The following is a 26,750-nucleotide window of genomic DNA, read 5'->3' on the forward strand; positions in this document are numbered from 1 at the left end:
TAGGAAGAGCTTCCGCTCCCCTTGCGCGGCTTGGATGTAAAAGCAAAACCAAATGTAAGTCACATACAATTCAAACAAACAACCAACCCTGCTCCGCTCATTAAAAGGCATGTGCGCGTGTGTGTGTGTGTGTGTGTGTGTGTGTGTGTGTGTGTGTGCACATTAGTCTTGTGTTTGTGTTGCTCAGCACCCGCCTGCTGCAGAAAACATGGGCTCTCACCTGCTCATTAAAAATACATTACCACCCAAAACGTTTCGTCATCAGCTTTTTAAATAATGCTCATTCTTCCTGAGAGCTGTCGATGTCAAACAAGGTAATGGTTGTCCAGCACCTGACACAGCTAGCGATTAGCTTACCCATCAGCTTGTGAATAATCACCCTGCCTGAGCAAACTCCTAACCTTGAGCAATCTCACCGTGGGTATTCATGAGCTTCCTGCTGGTCACTGTGAGCCAAACTAAACTTGTTGAATTAGTGCAGAAAAGACGGATACTACAGGAAAGAAAAATATTCCACAAGCATTTTCCAACCCAGCTTCAGCAGATGGAAGACAATAGGCCTGAGGTTGTTGAAAGGTTAACACTTCCTTGGTTTTCTCATCTCAGATAGGGAGCTGTTTATCACAGCTCTTCATTCAATTTGATGTTGCATACAATCTCATATAGCATTGCAACTCATGCGTTATTGCCTCGGAAATACAACCTTGCACTTTAATTCACCTCCAAGTGGTAATATCAGGGGACTCATCAAAGTGGAAAAAAGAAATAATATCCCTCCAAACCCCACAGCAATTACTCTGAATTACGCCAAATTATGAACCTGCAATTCAGCTCTGAGGCTGAGGATTAATGTCAGACTCCCTCCACTTCGTAGGTACATCTTAAATTGCCTTTCACTGCCAACACGCACTTTGACAGTTTGAGAAATTTACAACCTTCTGAATGGTGTAATTACTTTTCTTTGTTTCCCTATGCCTCGCTTTCCGTTAGATTTCAGGAAATACTCGTCATAGTGTGTCACGCAGGCTAGAGGTTCAATTGATCTCCAGTAATGATTTGCCCTTGAGTTTGTCAATATTTAAAAACCACTTTGTCCCTCAGAAAATCATAGACAGCCAGGCAGATAAATGTCACAACCTGCTGATATTTATCTTTTATAAATAGCACACTGTCCGAATGTTTGACGAGCGGGAGCAGGAACAGGGAACTCTGCTTCCTCCTTTCCATTTACTTGACCTACAATTTCAGCTGTGCTACCCAAAATGAGGGGCCTCTACTGTACCTCAGACATACCGCCATTAATAACCATTCAAAGCCACTGTCTGCAGTTCTTTGAGGGTGGGAGACCACATATCTCCCACAGTGCCACAGACTGGTCGAAATTTTGAGTCAAGTGGTGAGCTGTCCCTTCTGCCTCTGTTCATTACTCTTTGGAAATGGCTGTTCTCTGTTGGGGGTTGATGCTAAATTGGCTGTTAGAGGCCAGAAGCCCAAACTAGCGGTGGCAAAATAGGAAAAGACAGCAGGAGAGACCTTGAATCACCCAACTTTTTCTTTTTTCCCACCTCCTTTTTTGAAGAATTGATGTCTCTTTGATGCACCCATATCGGGCCCCTTTTTTCCTCTCGGTCACCCGCCCACACACTTACGCATACACCTGTCAGCCATAGACACTTCACAAAAGAGACATTTTCAATTCTGTCTGGGTCGTTGATCAGAGGATGTGGTGTTCTGTCCAGTTCCCACACAAAGAGGCAAGGCCTGCATACAATGACAAAGACTTGATCTCTCCTTTACAGGAAAACAAAGATTTTAGCCTCCCATCATAAAATGATGGTCTAGTGTAAAGCATCTGTTGTAGTTTATCTCTGGCTTTTTGTTAATCAGGCAAAGCTATTTTTTCAAGTTGCAGGAAAGCTTTTCACGTGAATCAAGCTCCTTGTTTATTGTCCTTTAAAATCATTCTCACCACAAGCAATCATGCACCTCAAAGAGATTTATTCTGTTCAACCCAATATAGATTGTATCTTTACTGAGCAGGTTTGTTGCCTTTTGCTTGTTGCCTTTTTGCCCCTCTTAATTTTTTAGGGGCAACATGATATTCTTTGCTCACTTTGTGTGCTAGGTGAGTTTAATTATTTTTATTTTATTTTAAGCAACTTGTGAAGTTAACTGAAGGTGGCACCCCAACCGCTCCCCCTCCACCCCAAAATGTGATTTCTACCGAGGTGGGCCCAAGTCAATATGCTGTTCAGGGGGCCCAGAAACCATAGCCCTAGAAGCCCCTGCTTCTGTTAGCCATTATTTCTAAACAAACGTCTACAAACTGTCCTATTGTGACATCATTAGTTGTGACATTTGTGATCTGCACATCTGAGAGAAGCCTTGACACTGTGTGTCTGTGTGCATTGTGTTCCAGTGATGCGAATCATCTTTGTGTGATGTGTTTATCTGTAAGGAAGTTGAGAGTTTGATATGTCACTCAGCTTTTTGCATGGCCGCCCACTCCCTGCTGCGGTCTGCATTAACCCCCCCCGCCAATGAAATAGAGAGAAGTTCTGCAAGGTGAAACATGACAGGCCGCTGCATTGTTGACAAATAACCTTTCCTTCCATTCCTGTCAAGCCCCCTGAGTGACAGCTTTAGCTTTCAACGACTGGTGCGCTTTTGAAATGTCAATTTAGCATCTTGACACATATTGACGACAGAGAGCTGACATTTTACAGGCCTTTCAGTTAGGATAGCAAGTAATCCCACTTATCATAATGCCAGACATGCCGCAATAAAGTACCACTGAACTTCTTCATTTCAAAAAAGTGACGTTCTCAGACATCCTCCAGAGGGAATGAGCAAGAACAACTCAAAACACATCTGACATGACATCTCAGTCTTCATTTGTTCAAATTCCTCAATCATCAGTCCATGAAAATTCACGTCCAGGAGCTCCAGACCTTCCAAATTACTCTCTCGTGACATATGTTTGTTAAAGGAATACTGTAGTTCACTAAAAATTCTGTCATATTTGTTTACAAACCCATAGTCAGTTTGACTTATGTACTCTATTCCAAGTCTTCTGAAACTATACAATTATTTTATGAGAAAAACAGACCTAAATCTAAGTCATGGGAAAAGTAATGATGTTCTTATTGTGATTGAAATAATCTACTTCACAAAACTGGTCTGAATAATATATTCACACTGATCAGACTCCCTCTGCCTCAGGATTGTCACAGTCCACTGACAATGAAGATTATCAGTGAATACTGACTTTTAACAATGTATTTTGGTCTTTTTATCACACAAAGCTATTGTATGACATTAAAAGTTGTAATAAGGTAGATGAGTCATATGGATGACTCATCTACTCATCTTTTTTATGATACTCTTAAGGTGTTTTCATTGTAATTGCATGGAAAAAAGTGAACAGCACTTTATTTAAAAAAGGAAATTGTCATTTGCGCTCCATGAAAGAAAGAAAGCTAAATGGGTTTTAGAAAGACATGAGTAAATGATGACTGAATCTTCATGTTTGGTCAAGCGTGTGTTTTGTAATCTAGGGCAGTGGAGCTGGTGGCCATATCCATCAGTGAGGTTAGCCTCGGCCCAGATGTGCTCTAGAAATCAAAGACGGTACCACTCTCTTTAATCACAGACCCCGGGGCACACCACCTTGTCCTCTGTTTCCCATCCTGCATCGTACCAACGAATGAACCAAACCTCTCTCTTCCCCACACCCATTGCAGCCACACAAGTTATGTGACGTAAATAAACAGTCTCATTAGCCTAATGAATGTCCCACTGTGAAAGCACCACTGTCAGTCTGTCTCAAGAACTCAGTCCTCCTTTGGCTTTCTGCCTCTCACAGCTCTATTAGACCCCATTTAGCCATTAACATATCTTCCTTTCCACAACACGAAACTCCTGTCTGACTACATTGCACCCCCTTCGCCTGGCTCCGCCATTGTGAGCAGATGCAGCAAAGAGACATTGATGGACGTTGATAGACGCTCCCCATTGAGCGACTCAGGCCTTCCTTTTGTAAAACCTCTTTCAGGAGGAAAGGTTTACAAAATGAGCATTGAGAAAAGACAAGAAGGGGGGTGGATGTTCGATATGACAGGCCTCTCTGAGTGCTCCCAGCTTTCTGACAGGTGTGGGTGAAGGACATGTGAGGTAATCTAGAGTTTGACAGCGCGGATATAAGCACTGACACTCTGGGTGTCAGGGCATTAGTGTTTCCGTTTCCTTGCACACACTGTCTCCCGCACACATGCATCTACTACAGGTCAGAAGTCTGCTGATGAACCAGCTCTGAAATACAAGCTCAGGCCTGAGATGTGCTGGTACAGATAAGCTGCACTTTCATTACTTTTTTATTTTTTTGAATAGCTATCACTCAGCCCCATTAAGAGATATATTACACTGGCTGGAATTTCAAGTCTGCCTGTGAAATCCTAATCAAAAGGGCTCTTAAAATATTTGCTGCACATGAGAATGATGGGCCACTTCCCATGAGTTACAGCCGTCAGGATCGTCCATCAGAGATCGCATTTCGGGGCCATAAAACCTGCATCTGTCCCATCCCATCGTCTGGGACTGACATAACCAGGCCTTCTCTCCAATGACTACGTTCTCCCAGCCACAGGCTTGGTTACACTTTGCCATCAACAGAGGCTGTCGTCTGAATGTAGATGGGTTTTTGAGAGGGGTCAGGCCTGGAGGTCAGAGAGCGGGCTTAAGTCAGTGTTGCTGGGCATGTAAAGGGTCTGTATGCAGAGTCCCTGGAGAGCGACAGACACGATGGGGCTAACAGGGCCTACTGCGTGACAAATGTCCATCCACGCTCGGTTATGGCACCTGTGTTGCAAGCATATGGCAGTGTAATTGAGATGTATTGGGTAGCAAGTTTTTGGTTTTTGTGTGTGTGTGTGTGTGTGTGTGTGTGTGTGTGTGTGTGTGCAAGTCTATTGTAAAACTAAATACATCATGTACCTTTCTCCCGTGATATTAAATGGAGATAAGGTGAGCAATTGCTGAAAATGCAGTGTGTCTGATCAGCATACTTGATCATCCGATCCCACACTTCATTTACTCTTTCTTTATTTCATTCAACTCCTGCTAGCCAGGCTACCCAGTGGCTTCAGGTCTAAACTGTAATTTCTGGGATTAAAATGAAGCTGTGAAAACTTTTATTTTCCTTTCTCTTTGGAGTGTTACAAGCTCATGGTGCATAAAGAAGATCTGTAAAGGTGCAAAGACTAAAATCTCAAACCCAAAGAGATAGTCTTTATAAAAATTAAGAATCATCCACGCCCTCCTAAAATGCCTCGTTTAAACACGCCCCCACATGTCTACATCACGATGTGGGGAGATTTGCATAACACCACCCAAATGTTCACACGAAGAAAGAAGGCATAACTTTGATTCTCGCTGTTGCCACCGGCGCCATGTCGTGGAGATGCTGTTTCGTTGTGAAAGCAAAAAAAAAACTTTGTTTAGCCTTCCAAAAGAGGACACAACTAGAAATCAGTGGTTAAGTTGTATTTACAACACTGTTCCAGAACAGTTCAACCCAAATATACAGATGTCAGCAGTGCATTTTATGGAGGACTGTTTCCTGATCCTGAGTGAGAAGACTACAATGCCGGCTGTTCTGACTCAAAGTCTGTAAATACGTTTACATATGTAAAGGATTTGCCACTAATGATTCAAATCCAAGTTTTGAGCAGTGTAGAGCAGCGGTTCTTAATTCCAGTCCTCGCACCCCCCTGCTCTGAACATTTTGTATGTCTCTCATCACTTTAGACGTTTGTTCTATTTGAATGTAAGTGGACATCACAGGATATTCCGCCATGATTCCAGTTTGAAGCGAAGGTATATGTTCCATTCAATGTGCATTGAAGTGTGCGAGACCTGAATTTAAATTGTATTTATTTACAGAGGTATATGTTGTCACACTCTCTGTGTGTGTGAAGACGTTGCACAGCATAAATCCGTGAATAAATTTTCCAAAGTGAGGAAAACAGATTTCCACTGCTCAGGGAGTAGGGAGCAATGAACACTGTGTAGGGACCATATCAATGGCAATACAGTTCACACACAGAGCTCACTTCTAACGAGCTGATTATCTGAATCAGGTGTGTTAACAAAGAGAGATATGCAAAATATGCAGAGCTGGGGGACGTGAGGACTGGAATTGAGAACCACTGGTGTAGAGTAGCGCTTGTTGTTTGTCATTTTTCCGATCAAAAATGCAGACATGGTTTTATGTTTATGCGGTGCGATGCAACGCAACACGTAAAAACACAGTATAAGTCATTACAATCCGTAATTATGTCCTCACTGGATGCAACAAATGCCTCGTTTGTAATGGGTTTTATTGTTTTTGTCTTATCACGCCGGGGTGTTCTGACTGGGACACATCACAGTATGGCAAGGGGCGTAATATTCAGAGCCAATCAGAGCACACCTCACTTTTCAGACCGATAAGCTTTGTACAAATCGACGCGTTTCAGAAAGGCGGGACATAGAGGAGAAACAATAATGTACAGTATGTGGAAAATAATGTGTTTTTTGAACCTTAAACCGCATAAACACATTTCATTACACCCAATACACAAAATAATGTTATTTTTAGCAACATCATATGACCCCTTTAAGATATCATTATAAAAGAAGAGACTTTATCCAAAATAGAGATAAAAAACATAATTCTCAGAAAACTGTTCTTAATTTTTAATTCAATACTTGACAATACAATACTTTTTTTGTTTGTTTGTTTTTTTTTTTTTTTTTTTTTTTTTTTTTGGCCAAAAAGCTGTAAAAGCTGATTGACCAGTGCAGCATTCCACCTGTACTCGGTATATTTACTATGAAATGAAAGTGAAAAAGTGAAGTGACGTGTGGCCAAGTATGGTGACCCATACTCTGAATTTGTGCTCTGCATTTAACCCATCCAAGTGCACACACAGTAGTGAACACACACCTAGAGCAGTGGGCAGCCATATTGCTGCAGTGTCCGGAGAGCAGTTGGGAGTTCAGTGCCTTGCTCAAGGTTTTCACCTTAGTCGTGGTCTTGAGGGTGAAAGAGAGTGCTGGTTATTCACTCCCCCCACCGACAATTCCTGAGCCTAGAACCTGCAACCTTTGGGTTAGCACAAGATATGTTTATCTTGTGTATGTCAGAGTCTATATCTTTTAGGAAAAGCATGGCACTCACAGATTTGCTTAATACATTAGGAATTTGGGGGAATTTTTTTAAATGGCATTGAGAAGCTTTGATCAGACCACTCCTGTGAGCTGTAGTGTGCCTTTGAGTCATTTGGGCTAAACTTCTGCCACACCTATTTGAAAGTCTATCTTCCCCAGGCCTAATGACACATGAAGCATATAGAGTTGTGTTTACTTTTGGGGCCAAAAGTGAATTGAGTCCAGAAGAGTGCCTTTCCCACAACAATTGTATGTCTGACAGTCTGATTACCATGGGAGTGAATGGTACCATGCGCCATCGGTTGCAAAGGAGGCTGGAAATTGAATTTTAACAGGCTCAGCAGTCACTCTTTCCTCTCCCTCGATTGTTTTTGATTTTGTTGTTGTGCTCTTTGAAGCCGCCAGCTGCAAAGTAGATAGGACCCAATGGAACGTGTACACCGAGACTATGGAAATGTACGCAAGCACTCTCCCGAGGACGTTATGAGAATCCAATCTGAAAGCTGTCTGTGCACTTTCACCGCCTCTGGGTTTCAGGTACTTGTTTTGTTTTGGTCAAAGAATAGATCAATCCTTTTTTAGGGGAGGGAGGGTTGTGTGGATGACTTTTAGGGGAGATACAGAACAGGTGTACAGACCTCAGACAAAAGCTAGAAGCTAGATGTGTTGTGATTCCCAACAGATTTGCACTCATGTACCTGTATGTTGCCTTAAGCAATCCACACCACACCTGTCTTCTTCTTTCAGCCTCTCAGCAAACCTTTCTTACTCTCCTGCATTCTCTCAGCACATCACATTTTTACTTGAAGAGAGCACACTGTATCCCAGTATACTGCGGGGGTGGTCAGAACATCCTCTGTTGAGCTCTTTGATTCATGATCAGCCACACACACCTGAACCGCTGGGCTAGAATCCCATCATCCTTAGGGATGGGCTGTATGACAAAAATCATATATATCACACTAACAGTATACATCACAATAGTCTTATTTTTGCAGGAATTTCAACCTCTGAATCTGACTAGGTATGTCTGAAACTATTGTAAAATATATGCATACTTGCACACCTGTGACCGCATATCTTTTGAATTTTGCTTGGCAACCTTGAACAATCTACAGCAGGGGTTTTTCATGACACACATGCATAAACAGTTTTGGGTAAAATTACAGATTACACATAGAGGTTAAGACAACACAATGGCAACAATTGGGGTTTCAGACTTAGAAAAAAGTGACAGTGCAAGCAGACAATAAGTCTAGAGCACTTTTCAAAAGCCATTCTTATAACCTACTGTATTATAATCTACTAGCATGAGTGTTTTCAAGCCTGTAGATGTTTCAAAGAAAGGAACAGGAGATGAGAGTGAATGAAACAGACACATACAAGCAGCTCTAGAAAAGGTCAAAGACAGCACAAAATGGCCCTGTCTCACCAGAGGAGAATTCTTCTGCTGCAGTCCAAATCTGCCAGAAGCTTCTCAACCGCAGTGCACACTCACTTGCTCGCTGTTTGTCATTCTGCTTAGCTCTTATAGCAACCCTGCTGCATCAAACTGCCATCAAAGACAGCCATATGAGTAACACAGCAGAGAGCAGTAAGTTGAGCAATGGTTTTGTCTTTCTGGAAAGGCTGCTTCGCATACATATCATTGTGTTTCATCTTATCTGTGTTCAAGGAAAAAGGATTTTTTGGCCTCAAGTTACAGCACGTAATCTCTTTCACTCTCTTTCAATTTCTCATTCTAGATTTGACTCACCAGAGGTTTAAAGAAGGACGTGATCCCTTGCAGTGTGACAAATGCCGCTTATGATCCCTTACTTGAAATCAACGTAGCTAGTTGTAGGTTAATGCTAAGTACACAGCTTAATCAGTCCTTAAAACCTCCCCTTTTTCTCACCTCTGCACTACGACCAGTTTGTGTGTTAAGGAGCTTGCAAAAGTGCTTTTAAGGCTCTGATTATGTGCCTCTGGCAATGAGACCCACCAAGTCTCATTCATTGCATGACGCCTTTAGGAAAGAGGAGGAAACAAGACAATGACAGAAAGATGCCAAGAAAAAGGGGTAATAAGGAGTAAACGTACATTGTGTCACTAGCTTTGCCTAGGTCACTACCTTTATGGTAAAATTAGTACAAATAAACAGTTGCAACTAGACTTTAAGGTTGAAGAAGTTTTTCTGGGAATTTTGAACTGGCAAAATCAAGTCATCACAATAGAAATCCGTTCCCCAAACAGGTTCACTTATGCAAATTAATAAAGCTGCTTGGTTTGAATTTTGTGTGAGCTGTGCTTCCTATTATTGATAATAGACAATGTACTTTCTTACCCATGAAATTTCATTAAAATATCTATAATGTGACTGCATTTTAAGCTCAGGCAATGAAGCTCCACTACCCAAACACTGCTGCCTCATACACTTCTCGTTAACATGGTACAGTCCCAAACAAACCCAAGGCTAGATTTACTGCAATTTTGACAGATAAGTGTGGCCAGGGTCCCCGGCACATGTGAAAGCGGATGTTCAGTCGTCTCAATCGTATGTTTATATGTGTACGGGTGCGTGCATATGTGTCATTGTCATCAGTTCGACAGCTGGTGGGGGTTGGTACTAAATAGTTTTAAGTCATCATCACCCTACTGTAATATGTCCCAGATGTTCTTTGGCAAAAGCACATTCATCCAGACACATTTGCCACGATTAATTACCAAGGACAACTGCTTACATCTGCACAACATTACTGCGCCGGTTTGCCATTGGTTAACCCAGTTCAATTTGATTCTTCCCACAGAGCAACCATCCAATCAGCACCAGCAGGGCCAGTCCACGCTGCCACCGGTGCCACCCCCTCACAAGCAGCAGCCGTCGGTGACGGCACTGAACCACAACTCTCTGAGCAGCCGCAGGAACGTGAGCCCGGCCCCTCCGGCCGCCCTCCCCGCCGAACTGCAAACCACACCCGAGTCAGTGCCGCTGCAGGACAGCTGGGTCCTGGGCAGCAATGTGCCGCTGGAGAGTAGGTCAGTTACGCAATTGTACACACCAGCACAGTTACATCCCAAAGTGTGACCTGTGTTATGGAAAGGTCCTTTATTTGACATTACTCACACAGCAGGACACGTGGCCTTTATTTCTGTCTCAAAGCAGTGTGATTGCAGGGCTTTTATTTATAATGCAGCCACTATCCAGTTAACTAGTAGAAATACTAACAAGCCTCAAAATATAATTTAAATTTATCACAAATAGAGGATTTTTTTCTAAATTAAGTTTCTGTTTATCATCCGTCTCTTAAAGCGGTTTATAATATGGAAGCTTCAAAAAGTATATGACTCTGCTAACATCCCAGAATGTGAGTGACTGAGGCCTCGCCAAGCATACAGGAGGATACGGCTTGGTTGTTTTCCCCCCATAAATCAGTGAGGCTGTAAGCTCGGAGGATACACTGAAGGGTCTTTAAACACTAGCAGAAGGGAACGCTTTATTTTGGGGGTTTGCACGTTAGCGCCATAATGGCCTCTCTCTGTTTTTGATCTACTCTTTCTAGTGACACTGTATATATAATGATTAAACCTCCCCCATTAACCGATGTTACCACCTACTGTAGCACTCCTTTCATTCATCCTGCATGATATAAGAGACAGACAGAGTGGGAATGAGTGCAGAGAGATAAACAAGAGTCATTCAACTTTCTCTCTGAAAGCCGTAGACCTTAGTCCGGATAGACAGAATATTAAATTTGATGTAAATGAGAGTGAGGCTTTGAGGGATATATGTACAATCCGTTCAGTGGCTAATGGTGTCAAGCCAACAAAACATTGAAAATTGTCTTTCTGAAAATGCTCTAGGGATGTAAATGGTTCCAAGTTCATACTGAAATAAATGTAAATGTGCAGTAAAACAGTACCTTTCTACAGGATTACTGCGGTACAGACAGTGCCTAATGCAGCTTCACGCATTAATGGTCAAATTCACTTCTCAATGAAAATGTGCATTTTGAAAAGGTATTGATGTAAATACAGTCCATTTGTCCTGAAATAAAATAATCAAGCAAAATACTGGATCTATGCATTAGACCTTAATGTGCCCTTATAGGCATCATGTTGCTGAAAATATTATTCAAATAATGCTATTAATATTAAACTTGCAACAATAATAATAATAATCTTCTTACAAGTAGTATTTATTTTATTATATTTGTTAATTTATGATTATTATAATATTTGTTTACTTAATTATTTTTATTTATTGAGTTTATTATTCTCAAATTTATTGAGAAAAGGCTATATTTGATATTTAAATTTAATAGCATTTATTTAAATTTTAATTATTTTAATTTTTTTGAGTTTATTATTCTGAAATTTATTGAGAAAAGGCTATATTTGATATTTAAATTTAATAGCATTTATTTAATTAATAATGTTAATAGGTTTTGCTGTGGTATTCAAATTGATATTGAGAATTGTGAAATTTCACTGCTATCGGTGTAGACTACTAGAATATTGGACAAAAATAGGTTGCAAAAATTAGACATTTAACAGACTGTACATCTCCCTCACAGCCTCGTATTCAGTTGCATTAAATTAAATATGACACGTACCCTGACTAAGGTCTACAGGAATGCGAGTGGCTTGATTTTGAGTTTATATTTTATGAGCGCCAGAGCCAGTGCAAACACAATGTTACGAGATCCAGCAATAACACACCTGCCTCAGCACCGCCGCCCTCGAGTTCACTTCATGGCCCTTCACATGGACACAGTGGTCCCAAAACAGGAATATCCAACAGCTACACGTCCTTTATGGTCTTTCCCTCTGTTTCTCTGTTTTCCTCACCACTCACTTTTTTGTTACTATGTGGCCGTCTTACTCTTTTACTTTTTGTCGTGTCAACCACAGCAAGATTTTTGCTCTTTAGTCCATTGTTGTTCACCCCCATTGTTTTGCTTTCTGTCTCTTTTCCAACTTACACACTGTTATTTGTTTTTGTTCTTCTCTCTCTGTCTCAGTGGTCACTCCATATCCTCAAAATGAATTTGGTGGTCGTCCACTCATGTTGACAAAGCATTATGTAGATTTCCGTAGATGTTAGCAAGAGAGCTAAAATTTCTGTTTATGTCCTGAGATCTAACTGAGGAAGACCACACTGGACCACACACAGTCAGTAGGGTCTCTAACACTCACAGATGCTTGTAAATCCTACTATAGTGCTTCATCTTTCCAGATAAACACTCTGAAAACACACTCATTCAGTAACGCTTGAAAGCACACATTGTTGCATGTCTGCGTGGCAGCATTGGTTCAAAAGGTGCTGTGTTCCAAGTTAGACATGGAGCTTACTTAACAACTGTTTACATGATACAGACTGACTTTTAGAGTTAAAATAAACAAAGCATCAAGCTCCCCGACAGGCACAATAGTGAAGTTTAGATGAAAATGATTAAAAACGTTACAGCACTAGTAAATGGACAAAAACGTACTGGCAAAGAGTGGAAATGCAAACGCTTCACAACATGTGTTCCTGAACAAATCCATTGATTTGTTTGAGGCAGGAGATGCTGGCTGAAGAAAAAAAAAATAAAAAATGCATTAGCCTTTGGAGAAAATTGCACAATCCAGTCCTTAAACGCGTCCTGCTAATTTACTTGCAGTGGAATAAGTTGTCAATTGACGTTATTTAGTGGCTGTTTTCCATAAATTTCATTAGAGGAACAATTCAGAATTTGTTCAACACACAGGCTGTTAGGTATAGTAAATTGCTCCAACGACACACTTCCAATATGCTTCAATGAAGACTGCTTTCCTGTGTTTACAAGCATGAACGATTGGTTCCCGGGGCTCAGGTGGCATTGTTTCAGCAATTACTGACTGTACCTTTAAGCCATTATTGACATTGTCATAAACCTTGTGGTGAAATACAAATCACGTCTGAGCATATGTTTCCACGTTCTTGTAATTTGTGAATAATTTGTGCTAAACAGACAATTGAGTCTAAACGATCCTGACTATTGCTTTCGTACAGTCAATTACCTCACTCTACTGTCTTTGCTCTCATCATTATTTGATGATATTATTAAAGTGGGGAATAGAGAAACATGAGAAGCCTCTTGAGACACCTGCCGGTCCTTAACTGATTAAAATAACTCAAGATCTCCACACAAAGATGTCTTCCACATTCAGAGTCTGAATATTTCAAGTGTAAATGGAAACCAGGCAATTAGCAAATCTGCTTCAGGACCAAAGTTTCAATGTTTTAGCGTTATATTTATCTTTCATCTTACTGTTGATAGTCTGTGAACACTGTTTAATGTGTGGTGAATTCTTGCTTCTTAAGCTGTTAATATACATGTTCTGCTCATGATGGAGTGGTAATGTATTTATCATGAAATGAGAGAGAACACTGAAGCTCTTGACATTCCAAAACCTCGCTCCTTGCTCTAGGAAAATAAAGCATCTTGCAACATACTTTGTTCTGGACATTTTTTTATTTTTGCACATATCAAAACAGCTTTATTTTCAAGCTGTTCTCCGAGTGGAGATAACCAGCAAAGTGCACATCAGCCCCACACAGGAGTCCCTCATGTGAATCTCAAAGCACTTTTGACTCATAGGTCTGCTCCCATGTCACGCCTCAGAGGATAGACAGCTAAAGATAGACCTCACGACTTTCAGCTCATTTGCTGTAGACAGTAAACTGAAAGCATGCCTAATGAACATTTGCTGATTCTTTACTTTGTTTGTTGTCTTTGTTTTTGGTAAGTGGTTTTAAAGAGTAGTGATTTATTGCTTCAAAACAAAACCAGACATCAAATTGTCATTAAAGCAAAGCATCATCCATCAATAGAAGATCAAAAAAAGTGTGAAAGCCTGATGACTCATAGCGGATTGTGTTCAGAGTACAAGCACACACCATCCTACCAAGCCCAGCCAGTTGTCAAGAGCCTTTAGATGTTTGGATATTTTATCTGTGATCTCCACCACCAGTTTAGGAACAGGGAACAGTCAGGGTCAATCCACACAGACAAAACACACAGCAACTGTGAGATGCCTCTCAGTACAGGCTTAAGTGCTTAGGATCATTAAGTACTGACACTTTGTCCTTTGTCACTTTTATAACTAGCAAATGTTCACAGTAGCACTGCAGAAGAATACACTGGAGGCAGCATTTGAAAAAAATGGGCTCCTTGAGAATAACAATAGCCCCTATTTGGATTTTCCTTCACATAGTTGTATGATTATTTTTGTTTGTTTGTTTTGCTTTTGTTTCTTTTTTGTATTTGTTTTTTACATTTGTTCTTTTTTTTCTGCATCCATACTGTGATGTAAAGTGGAAACATGAATTTTACCATCATTCAGACCTTTTTTTTTTCTATAGGTCATAATGACAGAGATTGTTTATCATTGTCGATATATGTACTGTAGATCCACTATAAAAAAAATTCTTTGAAAGTGTGAAGCACAGGGCTGTTGGTTAGCAAGAATGAAGCATAAAACTGATATAAAAGAAATGTGTTTATTTATTCTGAAGGTCTTAGGTCCTTTGCAGAAGAGTAGAAATTTTGTTTCCACATTCAGCAGTTTATCTCACTGTGTCAAATAGTAATTCCATGTCTGAAAATTTCAGAATTTATATTCTCTTTTAAGTAGACTACCTTCGATTACGCCACCATATATATGCATTGTCAAGTTATTTTTCAGTTCTTTTACACGTTCCCTCTTCCTAAATCTTCTGTGAAGGCATTTGTCAGAGGATGACAAATGTGAAAGGAGATACATGGATTAGCATAGCAATTTCCAGCCTGATGTCATGCCTGCTGTAATCAATTAACAATGGTTATCTTGTCCCTCATGCTCCGAAATCCCTGTTCGCTGTCTTCTGTGTCAAAGGAACGTTATCCTGTCTTACCCTAACACCAGATGCCCCAGTCAGTCCACAGATACTACAGCTGGAGATTTTATCTCTGGTTTCCATCACATGTCTTCTATTATCTCTTGTTTAAGTGGGTGTTGTATGTACTTTGTATTAACATTTTACTAAGAGTCTAATCTAGGCATTCAAAGTAATTCAAAACTATTTTCAAGCCCATGCCACATTTATTCTTATTGCTATAATCCTTTTAACTGTGATGAAACCCAGTGTTATATGACTATATACGCCATATTCAGTTCAATTCAAGTTTATTTGTATAGTGCTTTTCACAATACAAATTGTTGCAAAGCAGCTTTACAGAAAATTAAGTTTCTACAATATATTTAGTAGTAGCTTGTCAGTGGTGACTATGTCAAATTGATGTACATATGGCAGAAATGTACAGTAAAAATCAGTTAATGACGTAATCAAACAGACGATGAACACTATTAATAGCAATGATTATTATATTGCAATCAAAATTATACCAAACTTTGGTAGTTTGTGTTGTTTCAGGGTTGGCATCATCTGAGTTACTCTTATGCATCATCACCACCCCTTCTCTTGTTCATCTCAATCCCAAGTAATAGCAAGATCCAGACCCAAACTTAACTAATTCCAATTCAATCCAGAAACAGAAACAGAACAGAAAACAGATAAACAGATAGAGATATAATTAGCATAGCGCTGTTCCAACCAAGCAAAAATGTTTTTTTTCAACCCAAGCAAAGGAATAATAATGTGCATTTGATCAGATATAACTGCAGTACAAGATTATGAGAAGCATTATTTGAATGCTTTAATCTAGATTTAAAAGAGATGTGTCTTTAATCTAGAACGTAAACAGAGAGAGTGTGATATGCCAACCCAAAACATTCCTCAGGAAGACTTTCCAGAGATTGGGAGCCAAATGCAGTTTTTTCAACCTTATGGAGCGTGATTGATTGTAGTGTAGTAGCTAGTTAGGTATGCAGGAGATAAACCATTAAGGGCCTTGTAGGTAAGTAATAATATTTTGTAACTGACACAGAACTAGGTAGCCAGTGCAGAGACTGTAAAATTGGGGTAATATGATCATATTTTCTTGACCTGGTAAGGACACTAGCCGCTGCATTTTGGGCTACCTGTAGCTTGTTTATTGGAGATGCAGGACAACCACATTACAGTGCATTACAATAGTCCAATCTAGAGGTCATGAATGCATGAACTAGCTTTTCTGCATCAGAAACATGATACATGTTTCGTAGCTTGGCAGTGTTTCTAAGATGGAAGAATGCTATTTTTGTAACATGAGAAATATGATTTTCAAAAAACAAGTATCTAAAATAACACCCAGATTTTTGACTGTAGAGGAAGTAACAATACATTAGTCTAGTTGCAAATTCTAATCCAAGAGATTCTGTGTACTGCTTTTTGGTCCAATAAGTAATATCTCTGTCTTATCCAAATTCAATAGGAAAAAATTGTTGCTCTTCCAATCTTTTACATTTTTAATACACTCTAGCTTAGATAATTTAGAAGTTTCATCTGGTCTTGTTGAGATATATAGTTAAGTAACATTAGCATAACAATGGAAATTTATTCCATCTTTTGTAATAATTACCAAGGGGTAACATGTTTATTGAAAATAGCAGAGGACCTAGGACAGATCCTTGTGGCACTCCATACTTTACTGGTGATAATTGAGATGACCCCCCGATTAAATAAACAAAGTGGTAGCGATCAGACTAATAAAATTAGCAATGAGATGTCAAGTCATTTGTAATTTTAACAAGTGCAGTTTCTGTGCTATGATGGGGCCTGAAACCTGACTGAAATTCTTCATAGAGATTATTTTTTGCAAGAAGGAGCACAATTGAGCAGACAGAACTTTTTCTAAAATTTTAGACATAAACGGAAGATTTGAATTGGGTCTGTAATTTGCCAGTTTATTAGGATCTAGTTGTGGTTTCTTAATAAGAGGCTTAATAACCGCCAGCTTGAATATTTTTTGGACGAGACCTAAAGATAACGATGAGTTAATAATATTGAGAAGTGGTTCTTCTACTACAGGTAGCAACTCTTGCAGTAATTTAGTGTGTACCGGATCTAATAGGCATGTTGTTGGTTTAGATGCAGTGATAAGTTTATTTAGCTCATCCTCTCCTGTATTTGTAAAGCACTGCAGATTCTCTTTTGACACGATGAATGAAGCTGAAGTACTAGATGCTGTAGAATCTAAATTTGTAATTTTATTTCTGATATTATATATTTTGTCAGTGAAGAAATTCATAAAGTCATTACTATTAAACTATGAGGGAATATTTAGATAGGGTGGCGTCTGGTTATTTGTTAACCTAGCCACTGTGCTAAATAAAAACCTTGGATTGTTTTGGTTATTTTCTATGGGTTTGCGAATAAGCTCGGCACTGGCAGCATTTAGAGCCTGTCTATAGCTAATTCTAAAAACTTCCAAGTTAGTTTCCTCCATTTGCGATCAAGATTATGAGTTTCTTTCTTGAGAGAGTGGGTATAACTGTTGTACCATGCCGCAGTACGTTTTTCTTTAACCTTTTTCAATTTGATGGGGGCAACAACTTCTAATGTATTAGAGAAGATAGTGTCCATGTTGCTAGTCATTTCGTCTAGTTCATCTGTGTTTATGGGTACACAGAGCAGTTGAGATAAATCAGGCAGGTTATTTGTGAATCTGTCTTTGGTGGCTAGAACAATATTTCTGCCCGGATGATAACGTGGAGCCTTTTAGTTATTATTCAGTAATATGCAGCATGCACGATACAAGAAAATGGTCAGTAACATCATCACTTTGAGGTACAATCTTTGTATCAGTAAGATCAATTCCATGCAATATAATTAAATCTAGCATATGATTAAAACGATGAGTGGGTCCGGTGATGTTTTGCTTGACTCCAAAAGAGTTTATTAGGTCAGTAAACACAAGTCCTAATGCATCATTTGTATTATCAACATGAATGTTTAAATCTCCGACAATTAGTGCTTTATCAACATTTACCAATAGATCTGAGAGGAAATCTGCAAACTATTTTGTATAAATCTTTATATGGCCCTGGCGGTCTATACACAGTAGCCAGAGCAAGAGATAGGAGAGATCCCTTTTGCATATCTGTACATCGAAACATATCTGACCATGTAACATTAAGCAGAAGTATTTCGAATGAGTTAAACCTGTATCCTGTTTTCTAAGTAACATTGAGAATATCACTATATATTGTTGCAACACCACTGGCACGACCAGCCTGACGGGGCTCATGCTTATAACAGTAACAGTAACAGTAAAGCTGTTACCATATGAACTGTGAGGATAAAGTGAAATGAAAGTGTCTTGAAAGGTAGGGCAAAAATGAATTTGAAACTACATATAAATAATTTTAAAAGCTCTCGTGTGGTTTGTATAAAAGCGTAATTCAAATAGTGTAATTCAAGAGCTACGAACATATGGTCAAGTCGTGTTATTGAGTTACATGTCAGCAAGTCACTTGTTGTAAAAACTTTAAGTAAAGGATTGAACTCCTGCTATGAGGTCAAAAAGGTGAGTTGGTTAGAGCGAAGGTCATGGTGGTGTTATGTGGGAATACCAAGAGGTCATGTGCAAAGGCATACTGAATTACTCTTGGAATCCATGCATCATTTTTCAACCCACAAGAAAATTTGCGGAGAGGAATGAAAAACTCCACATTGCCATGGTTTTAGATCAGTGGTTCTCAAATGGTTTCACTTTATGGACTTTGACTGGCATAATGTTAAACTAGTTTAGCATTTATAAATAAGCAAAAACATGCTTAAAGTCAAACACTGAAAAATATCTTATTTTATTTATTGCTCATTTATAAGTGTCTCAGCGGCCAGTAACTCGCTGCATAAACACATTGTGGTCAGCACAAACCAAAGTGAACCAATATTTAATGTATTCTGGATAATATTTCCTTTACATTTACCTTTGTAGGTTTTTGAGGGTAAGGGCTTGTCACAAAGCCTCTCAATGTTGGCATCTGCCTAGTTTGACTTGATTCTAACAAGTCACAGAGACATTTTCATCAGAATACAGTAAAATATGTTGCACACACAGCCTTCGATGTCAACAACAAAAGATTTAGGAATTGTTTTCTCCCTCATAAAAGTTGATGAGCCTTTTTTTTTATCCTAACAATACACAATTACATGGTTAGTTGCATTTTATTTTTGACCTCTAGCATTGTTTTTTTGTTTTTTTCTGCTGCCTTGAGCCCTATCATTTCAGGTTCATGACCCACCAATTGAAAATCACTGCTTCAGATTATGTGCATCTCTAGAGATTCCCATCCTTCGTTCAGAGTATGCTATTCACTGTAGAGGAAGTATAGTAATTAATATATTCTCACACTTCGCTCACAGAGGATGTAGAGAGCCTACCAATAACACTTTACAGTCATTAGGTGTGCTTGAGTAATTCTGTGGCTCTGTTCACTATAATAAATATTCCTCCATATCAGAGCATGTTAGTGCTTCCATTTAGAGGAAAATGGATTGATACATCGAACATAAAAATGCAGTATACATGTTTTATGGGTCTTTTCATGTGTGTGGGTCCGTCTTTCATTCGATGTACATTCAGCTATGACTGCCTGCAGTCTGGGAAGCTCTTTCTCTCTGGATTTGCTGCCAAACTCATAATTAGAAATACCTTGACTGTCTCATCACTAGAAAGCACTGACAACCTTTATTCTAATTGTTTGTCTTTCTCATGTAGAAAATTAGCAAAGCAAGCAGTTCTTGAAAACGGGCATGACAACTTAATAGAGATGGATGTGTTCCCTCCCGTGTGCCACGAGGGCGGCTATGGGGACGGGTATGTGCTCCTGAGTCTTCTCTTGGTGCCAGCTGCTGATGCCAAGCCCAACACTGAGCCAACCAAAGTGCTAAATCTCCAGACCCCCCACCCCAACCCAGACACCCCCAAACAGAAGGCCAGTGCTCAGCCAACCAAATGGCCATAGTACCATATTGAGCCAACCGAATTTAGACAACGCAGTCATGCACTGGCCCAACATCTTATTGTAAATCTCTTACCTTGTGCGGTTAGCCAATGAATGCAAATTATCAAGAGGCACTTGATTGGCAGCCACTTCTGACACTGGTACTTGCTAAGGAATAATTGCTCTAAATTAAGTTGCAATAAAAATCCACTAATATGCTAATCGATTCGCCACTTGCATAAATCAAATAAAAAAGTTACACAGCCTTTAATATTTTAATTTGACTAATTCTTTAATTGATATTCCTGCATTACTGGATTAAATCCAGACTGCCTTGCACAGCATCTTGGCTTTGATTGGGTTGATTGATAATGTTAGAGTAAAGTGAGTTGGCAGCAACTGTTTACTGCACTAAAACAAGAGCACAGTTACTCTTTCTCTGTCTCTATCTCTCTCTGTCGCTGCATTAGAATGCAGAGACATTGTCGAACTGTCTCGCTAATTGGATTTAGTGCTCAGTGTTATTTGATATCGCAGCTCGAATCATCTGTTTGTTCCATTGTTCAGAGTCTTCATGGGTCATTCTGTCAACATAAAGAATGCAATCGAACAGACAACCATGCCGTTTTAGAGAATTGCTTATCTCTGCAAGCTTGTGAGTTGTTTTGTTTAACAAATGGAAGGGATTTCATGTGGTGGAAGAGTTTTATGTCTAGGCCTTTAATATAGACTGGGGATAGCTTTTTCGCTTTTTTAACCACAGTAAACATTTATCAGTTTTGTTTTTGACAGTGAATTCTTTATAGACACATACCTATCATATGTTTTGACTACGAAAAAAAAAAAGCTATAAAATATTACTACTGTTATTTCCCAAGAAAAAAATTGTCATTAAATAAGGAAAGTTGGCAGTTGACCATTATTAGGTTTTTTAAGCTAAATTTAAACAGTAAAACTAAAATAAAACACAATTCATGGAAAAAGTGAAAAAAAAAAAATCAATTATTGACAATTGAAAATTAAAATCTATTTCCAGTGTTCAGAGTTTTTAATTTAAAATCTCATTGTATTACTGTCTTAGATTTATTTATTATATGTAATATTTATTGACTTATAATTCTATATAACTTATATTTATATATATAACATTACATAGGAGAATATTCTATAAATTAAGAGATCTATGAATTTTAAACCAGCATACAAAACACCTGCACAAACAAAATGCACATTTATTTATGTATTTGGACTTGTTTCAAAACATTATATTTACAGTCCTGGTTTCCCATATGTCTACAATCCTACACCTGGCATAATGTGATCCTAAATGCTAAAAATAATGAAGTTAGTTTTTTTCTCTCTCTCTCTCTCTTCTGCTGAGGAAACAGTACCGTTGGTGATTTTTAATTAGAAAAAGCTTTTTCTCCACCTCTCAAGTCCAATCAAATGATTCCAGATTTATAGTGGAAAGTGCCACTCACACTCACATGCACCCAACGTTTCCCATTTCTCCACTTTCATTTGGGCAAAGAAACACAGCAGGCTAAAGGGAAGTCAAACACAAGGTATTTGATTAAGATGTGTTCGGTAAAGGTTGAAAAGTGAAGAGGTCTAGATTTTCACTGTGGTGTTCAAGCAAACAGAAGGGGCCAGCTCAATAAATGTGCTGGTAATATCTGCCCAGCTTAATTACCACATGCCAAGGGCTTCTGTTAGCCAATCATACTTTAAGTGCCAATCAGCAGGAGAGGGTGACACTAGCTTAGCGGGAGACGTACAGGAGCAAGGCAGTTTAGGAGCGCTGTACGCCTCACTTCCTGTACTGCGCCCCGCTCTGTGAACAATCTGTGCTGATTCATTTAAACTCATTTAGAGTTAATATACCAAGCTTTTCTTGAATAGTTATAGATGCGATTGTTAAATGCTTTAAAAATACTAAAACGGTTTCTGATTTTATGAACTGAATCAGATGTTACAAGTTCTTGGCATTAATCTTTATTGCCTAAAGCTGTTCAATGCAAAATGAAAAGAAAATGTGTATCTTTTAAGACTACAATAAATGTTCATAGCTTTTCTCTTTCTGTCTCTCTATTTTTCTCTCTTTCAGGCACTTTCTCTTTAAGACAGGCACTGGCACCACTCCTCTGTTCAGCACGGCCACGCCAGGCTACACCATGGCCACGGGGGCAGTCTACTCGCCCCCCACACGGCCCCTGCCCCGCAACACACTCTCCCGCAGCGCCTTCAAGTTCAAGAAGTCCTCTAAGTACTGCTCATGGAGGTGCACAGCCCTCAGTGCCATGGCTGTCTCCGTTCTGCTCTCTATACTGCTCTGTTACTGCATTGGTAGGTGAAACCCTGATGCTTTAAAGTATAGATGGTTGATTAATGAAGTCAACTAGTTCTATATATTTCTTTTTTTTCAGTTTTTTTATTTTTTTTATTAGTATTCTGAGTTTAATTTAGCTTTTAGACAAAAACCTCTCTGAAAATTAGATTTAGATTCATCCCCTTTTTAAACACCACCACTTGTTGTTTTAAGATAAAAATAGTCTTGGAACCTCTGCTTTCTGTTTTAATTATTTTAACATCCTGAAAAGCCACGGCAACCCTGAAACCTGGAATTATTGATTGAATAATTTCATATATAATATATACTATTTATATATAAATAGTCTAAATTAATTTAATTATATTTATTTTTATTTTTTATTATATTTGCATATAATATTAATGTATTATTAAATAATGATTTATTGCTTCCTTAAGACCGACTAGTCATTCAGGCATACCAAAATACATGTAGTTTTGCACATCCCTACTGAATAAAGGGAGGGCATCATTGCCCCCAAACCACTTTGCCTTATATATTCAGAATTTTTACTACCACTTGATTTTTGAGTAAGCTTATGTAGCTATAATTTAATTCAGGTTACCCCTAGCAAGCCTGCAAAATGCTGTAATGGCTGTGGAGTACTATTTAAAAATCAACTGCTTTGTCAATTACATTGCCATGGAAACCACTGCTAATTTTTGTCCATTACTCAGTCACCTGCACAGTGGTCCATGTAGCCTTTGTTGCCATAGTAGCAGAAAGCAGAATGCCACATCGACAGACAAACATTTATTTTCCTGTCGTCATGGTTTTAAGTTCGCTTTCATTCAGTATTTATCACATACTGTGTGCCAAATGTAGACAGCCTTGTTTAAGCTTCCTCTCTGAATGGAGCCAGTTGTTTCCTCATTCCATACAAATGTCACGCTGATGAGAGGATTTGTGAATGGCCTGTAGAGATGCTGTTTTGCACTGTGAGGTGGGCTGGTTTGTCTCAAAGGCACGATGGTTCTGTTGGGAGAGACAATGATACAGCAGGCATTGGACATCTGTTTATTTTTCTTCAGTCAATTTTCTGCTACAATATGAGTGTTCTTTACTCCTGGCCATGTTTGTAATGGTTCTGTTACTGAAGAGAGAAGGGAAGCACATACAGAGAGAAAGGGAGGAGAGAGAGAGAGGTATAAGAGGCTTTCTGTTTTATGGTGGTTCTCACGGATATATTCCAAAATAGAACTGGAATTTTTTTGTTCTTCTGTAAGTTATATGTGGTTCAATCTGACAAAAACCTCCAAAACATGTCATATTTCACTCCAAAATCAAAAGAAAAAAAATATTTTGCATAAAGAAAATTGAGCTTGTTATTAAAATTATTAGAATTTTTTTAATCCTGAAACCCCTCCGTAACACAAAAACACCCAATTCTCATCAGTATAATGTAAATAATGATTTATATTCTGCATTATAAGTTCTGTTGTAACATAAAAATTAAGATCTAAAATATTTAGGTAAATATCATTGTATATGCGGTGCTGAATTACATTTATATATTAATTTTAATTAAAATAAATTACTTGCATACATTTAATATAGTGCATGATCATCATTACTGCATTATATGATATTGGTAACACTTTTCAGTAACTTTACAAAAAACACTTTACAAAGCCTATTAATGTTAGTTAACTAACATTAACTAACAATGAACATTACATTTGTTGCAGACTTGATCTTTGTTAATGTTAGTAAATAAAAATAAACATGTTCCTTTTTAGTTCATGATAACATTGTAGACCAAAGTACATTGCTTTCACAAAAATAAAGTAACAGAACACCTAATGAATGATATTTGTAGAACGTGCCATGTGATCCAATCAACTGCACTTAAAGGACAAAATTAGCAGAAATTGTCACATTCACATGAGAGGTTTCAGCTTTTAGCGATCAGATACAGAGAACACACAAAGACAGGCACAATTCAATACAATACTTTGTATTGATGACGTCAAGACTGGCCTCCAAAGTCAATAAGAGGAAATGAAGTGCCCTCCTTTTCCTTTCTCAGTGCAATATTTCTCCAAACCTATTCAGTGCTGTAGAGACCCAGTGGCCCTCTTTTATCATAAAGTCACAAAGGGATGAGAGGACAGCATCAGTGAGTCCCTTTTACATCCAAATAGGAATGCATTTGTTCAGTCAGTGGCCTTTCATTATTGTCCGCTTTTGTGTCATGTTGAGAGAAAGTCATTTGTAGTTCAATTTTTCACTGCTGGGACTGACAAGCCTGCGCAGCGTTAGAGCTGTGTTCAACAGGTTTAAAGAAAGCAGTTGGATTCTCTGTGTGATCAGCAAGCAGAGTAGCTGAATAACAAAAGCTAATTTTTCTCTTTATAGAGAAAGCCAAATCCATTTCGGAGTTAATTATTGCACTGTATTCAAGACAGTTCAGCAGCTTCCAGAGAGCTATTTACTGACACTCCACAGCCAGGTCTGCTGCTTTTGTCAATACAGCTGCTAATAGAGCAAAATCACAACCATCTAGAGAGACTAAAAGCGAACAAGATTACAGAGTTTTCACCCAGGGTCACAAAATAATTGGTCCATAATGGCCATCTCTTTCATTCTGTATCTCGGTTGTCTTAGATGTGCACTGGCCTTATGAACTAATATCAGCTTATTTGGCCTGTATGCAAAGTAAAAAGTTTGCAGAAAGAAATGCATCATGTGACTTTTTGAATTGTTGTTTTTGTAAAGTCCGATCATGACAGAAAGTTGTTAGTTATTAGCAGTGTCATTATGAAGATAGCGTTTGTACCGAGTCTTGCTTACAACCAGCGGGGTGTCGCTGGACAGACCCTCAGCAGCTCTGATCATTACTGCATTTTAAGATTCCTGAAGATGCACACAGCAGGACATTCAAGAGCATCACAGAAATTATGGAAATATATGGAGAGCTAATCATGACAGTGCCCTGTAGGGGCCAAACATTAACAAGCCTGAAAACAGATTTATTCTCACTTTCTTTTATCTCTGGCTGTTCCTTGTCCCATCCCAGCTTTCATTATCAGACCTCGTTATCCCTCTGAATATGTGTTCCAAAACCTGTTATTTCAAATGACTGACGTTATGGGAATACACAATGGAACATTGTTACTGCACTTTTTCTTCCTGTTCAAGATGTTTCCACAAATGGGCTTGCCGATAGATTTACCAAATGAGTTTTCATTTACTAAATGACTTCTGTTTCTCCCAAATTACTGCACATAATTAATAAAGTTTAGGTTAATAATAAGTTAGACCTACTTAAAGAGTTTGACAATCCTTAACCATCACTACTTAAATCTGAGGAATTAACTGTTATCTTAAAAACAAGCCTATATTTAAACATAGGCCAGATTTTCCACAGGAGAATACCAAAATTATATTTTCTTACAAGGCAATGTACTTGAATATTGTCATACCTGCAGAGCCCTATCACACATCACAGTAATTTCCTGATAGCGGTGCCAGTGACTAAATAAGTTGTATTACTGGTCTTACACATTGAGTTTTGGAGCATAACCGCATCCACCTTTTTTCCCATATATTTTTAAAACATACCTTATTTTAACTGAGATATTATATGCTTTGTTGTTGATCATCCCTTTTTTTTTCTGCTTTTAGTCCAACTGGATTATTCCCAGCTAAAAAAATAATATTATAAGAACGTTTTGTCCATTCATATTAAGTAACTAAAACGTTGTTTCTAAATGTTTTCTGAACTTTCAAAACATCCAGATTTTAAAAATATTATCAAAACCTTTTTTTTATGTGAACAGTAAGGGAACATTCAATATTATGCGAATGTTACTGTTCTCTAAATATGTCCAACTAAAATGTTTCAGAAAAAAAGTTACCAGAATGATGGATTATTAATGCATTTGTGCTAACGTTTTGAGAACATTATTAAAGACCAGATGTTAGACCATCAGAGGAACATGGCTAATTTTCTATTTGCGTTGTTAGGACATTTGTTCATAACTTTGTTAGCTGGGTTCCAACCAATATGCAGTACATTAATGCTTCTGTTATTTTAAGCTATTTTAAAAGTTTTTGTGTGTGTGTGTAGCATATGCACTTAATACTAAGAATTATAATTGGGATTATTATAGAAAATCATAATATGAATGTATGAGTCTTCTTAAAACTGCTGCTAGGCCACTTCGACATCTGAATAGTGAAGGCTAAACAAATCAATCTATAAATTAGAATATATTATGCTGCAACAGTAAATTGATTTAATACTTGTAAATTGTCCTATCTGGTTGGGTTAAACAGAATATGCAAAGAG

At 38.5% G+C, this 26,750-nt stretch overlaps 1 protein-coding gene across 15 annotated transcripts in view; it reads left to right on the forward strand.

The window, feature by feature from the left end:
* Positions 1 to 26,750, forward strand: part of LOC109087255 (teneurin-3) — a 489,736-nt gene that overhangs the window by 375,107 nt on the left and 87,879 nt on the right. For 10 of the 15 annotated variants that reach the window (XM_042758649.1, XM_042758644.1, XM_042758654.1 and 7 more), the window contains 3 exons: positions 9,999 to 10,227; positions 19,860 to 19,958; positions 22,193 to 22,431. In XM_042758649.1, coding sequence (XP_042614583.1) covers positions 9,999 to 10,227; positions 19,860 to 19,958; positions 22,193 to 22,431 — 567 coding nt within the window. The remainder of the gene's footprint in view (positions 1 to 9,998; positions 10,228 to 19,859; positions 19,959 to 22,192; positions 22,432 to 26,750) is intronic. The other 5 variants (XM_042758683.1, XM_042758701.1, XM_042758735.1 and 2 more) reach the window with 1 other exon arrangement.

This window comes from Cyprinus carpio, chromosome A1 (genome assembly GCF_018340385.1).
Source record: "Cyprinus carpio isolate SPL01 chromosome A1, ASM1834038v1, whole genome shotgun sequence".
Classification (NCBI taxonomy): Eukaryota; Metazoa; Chordata; class Actinopteri; order Cypriniformes; family Cyprinidae; genus Cyprinus; species Cyprinus carpio.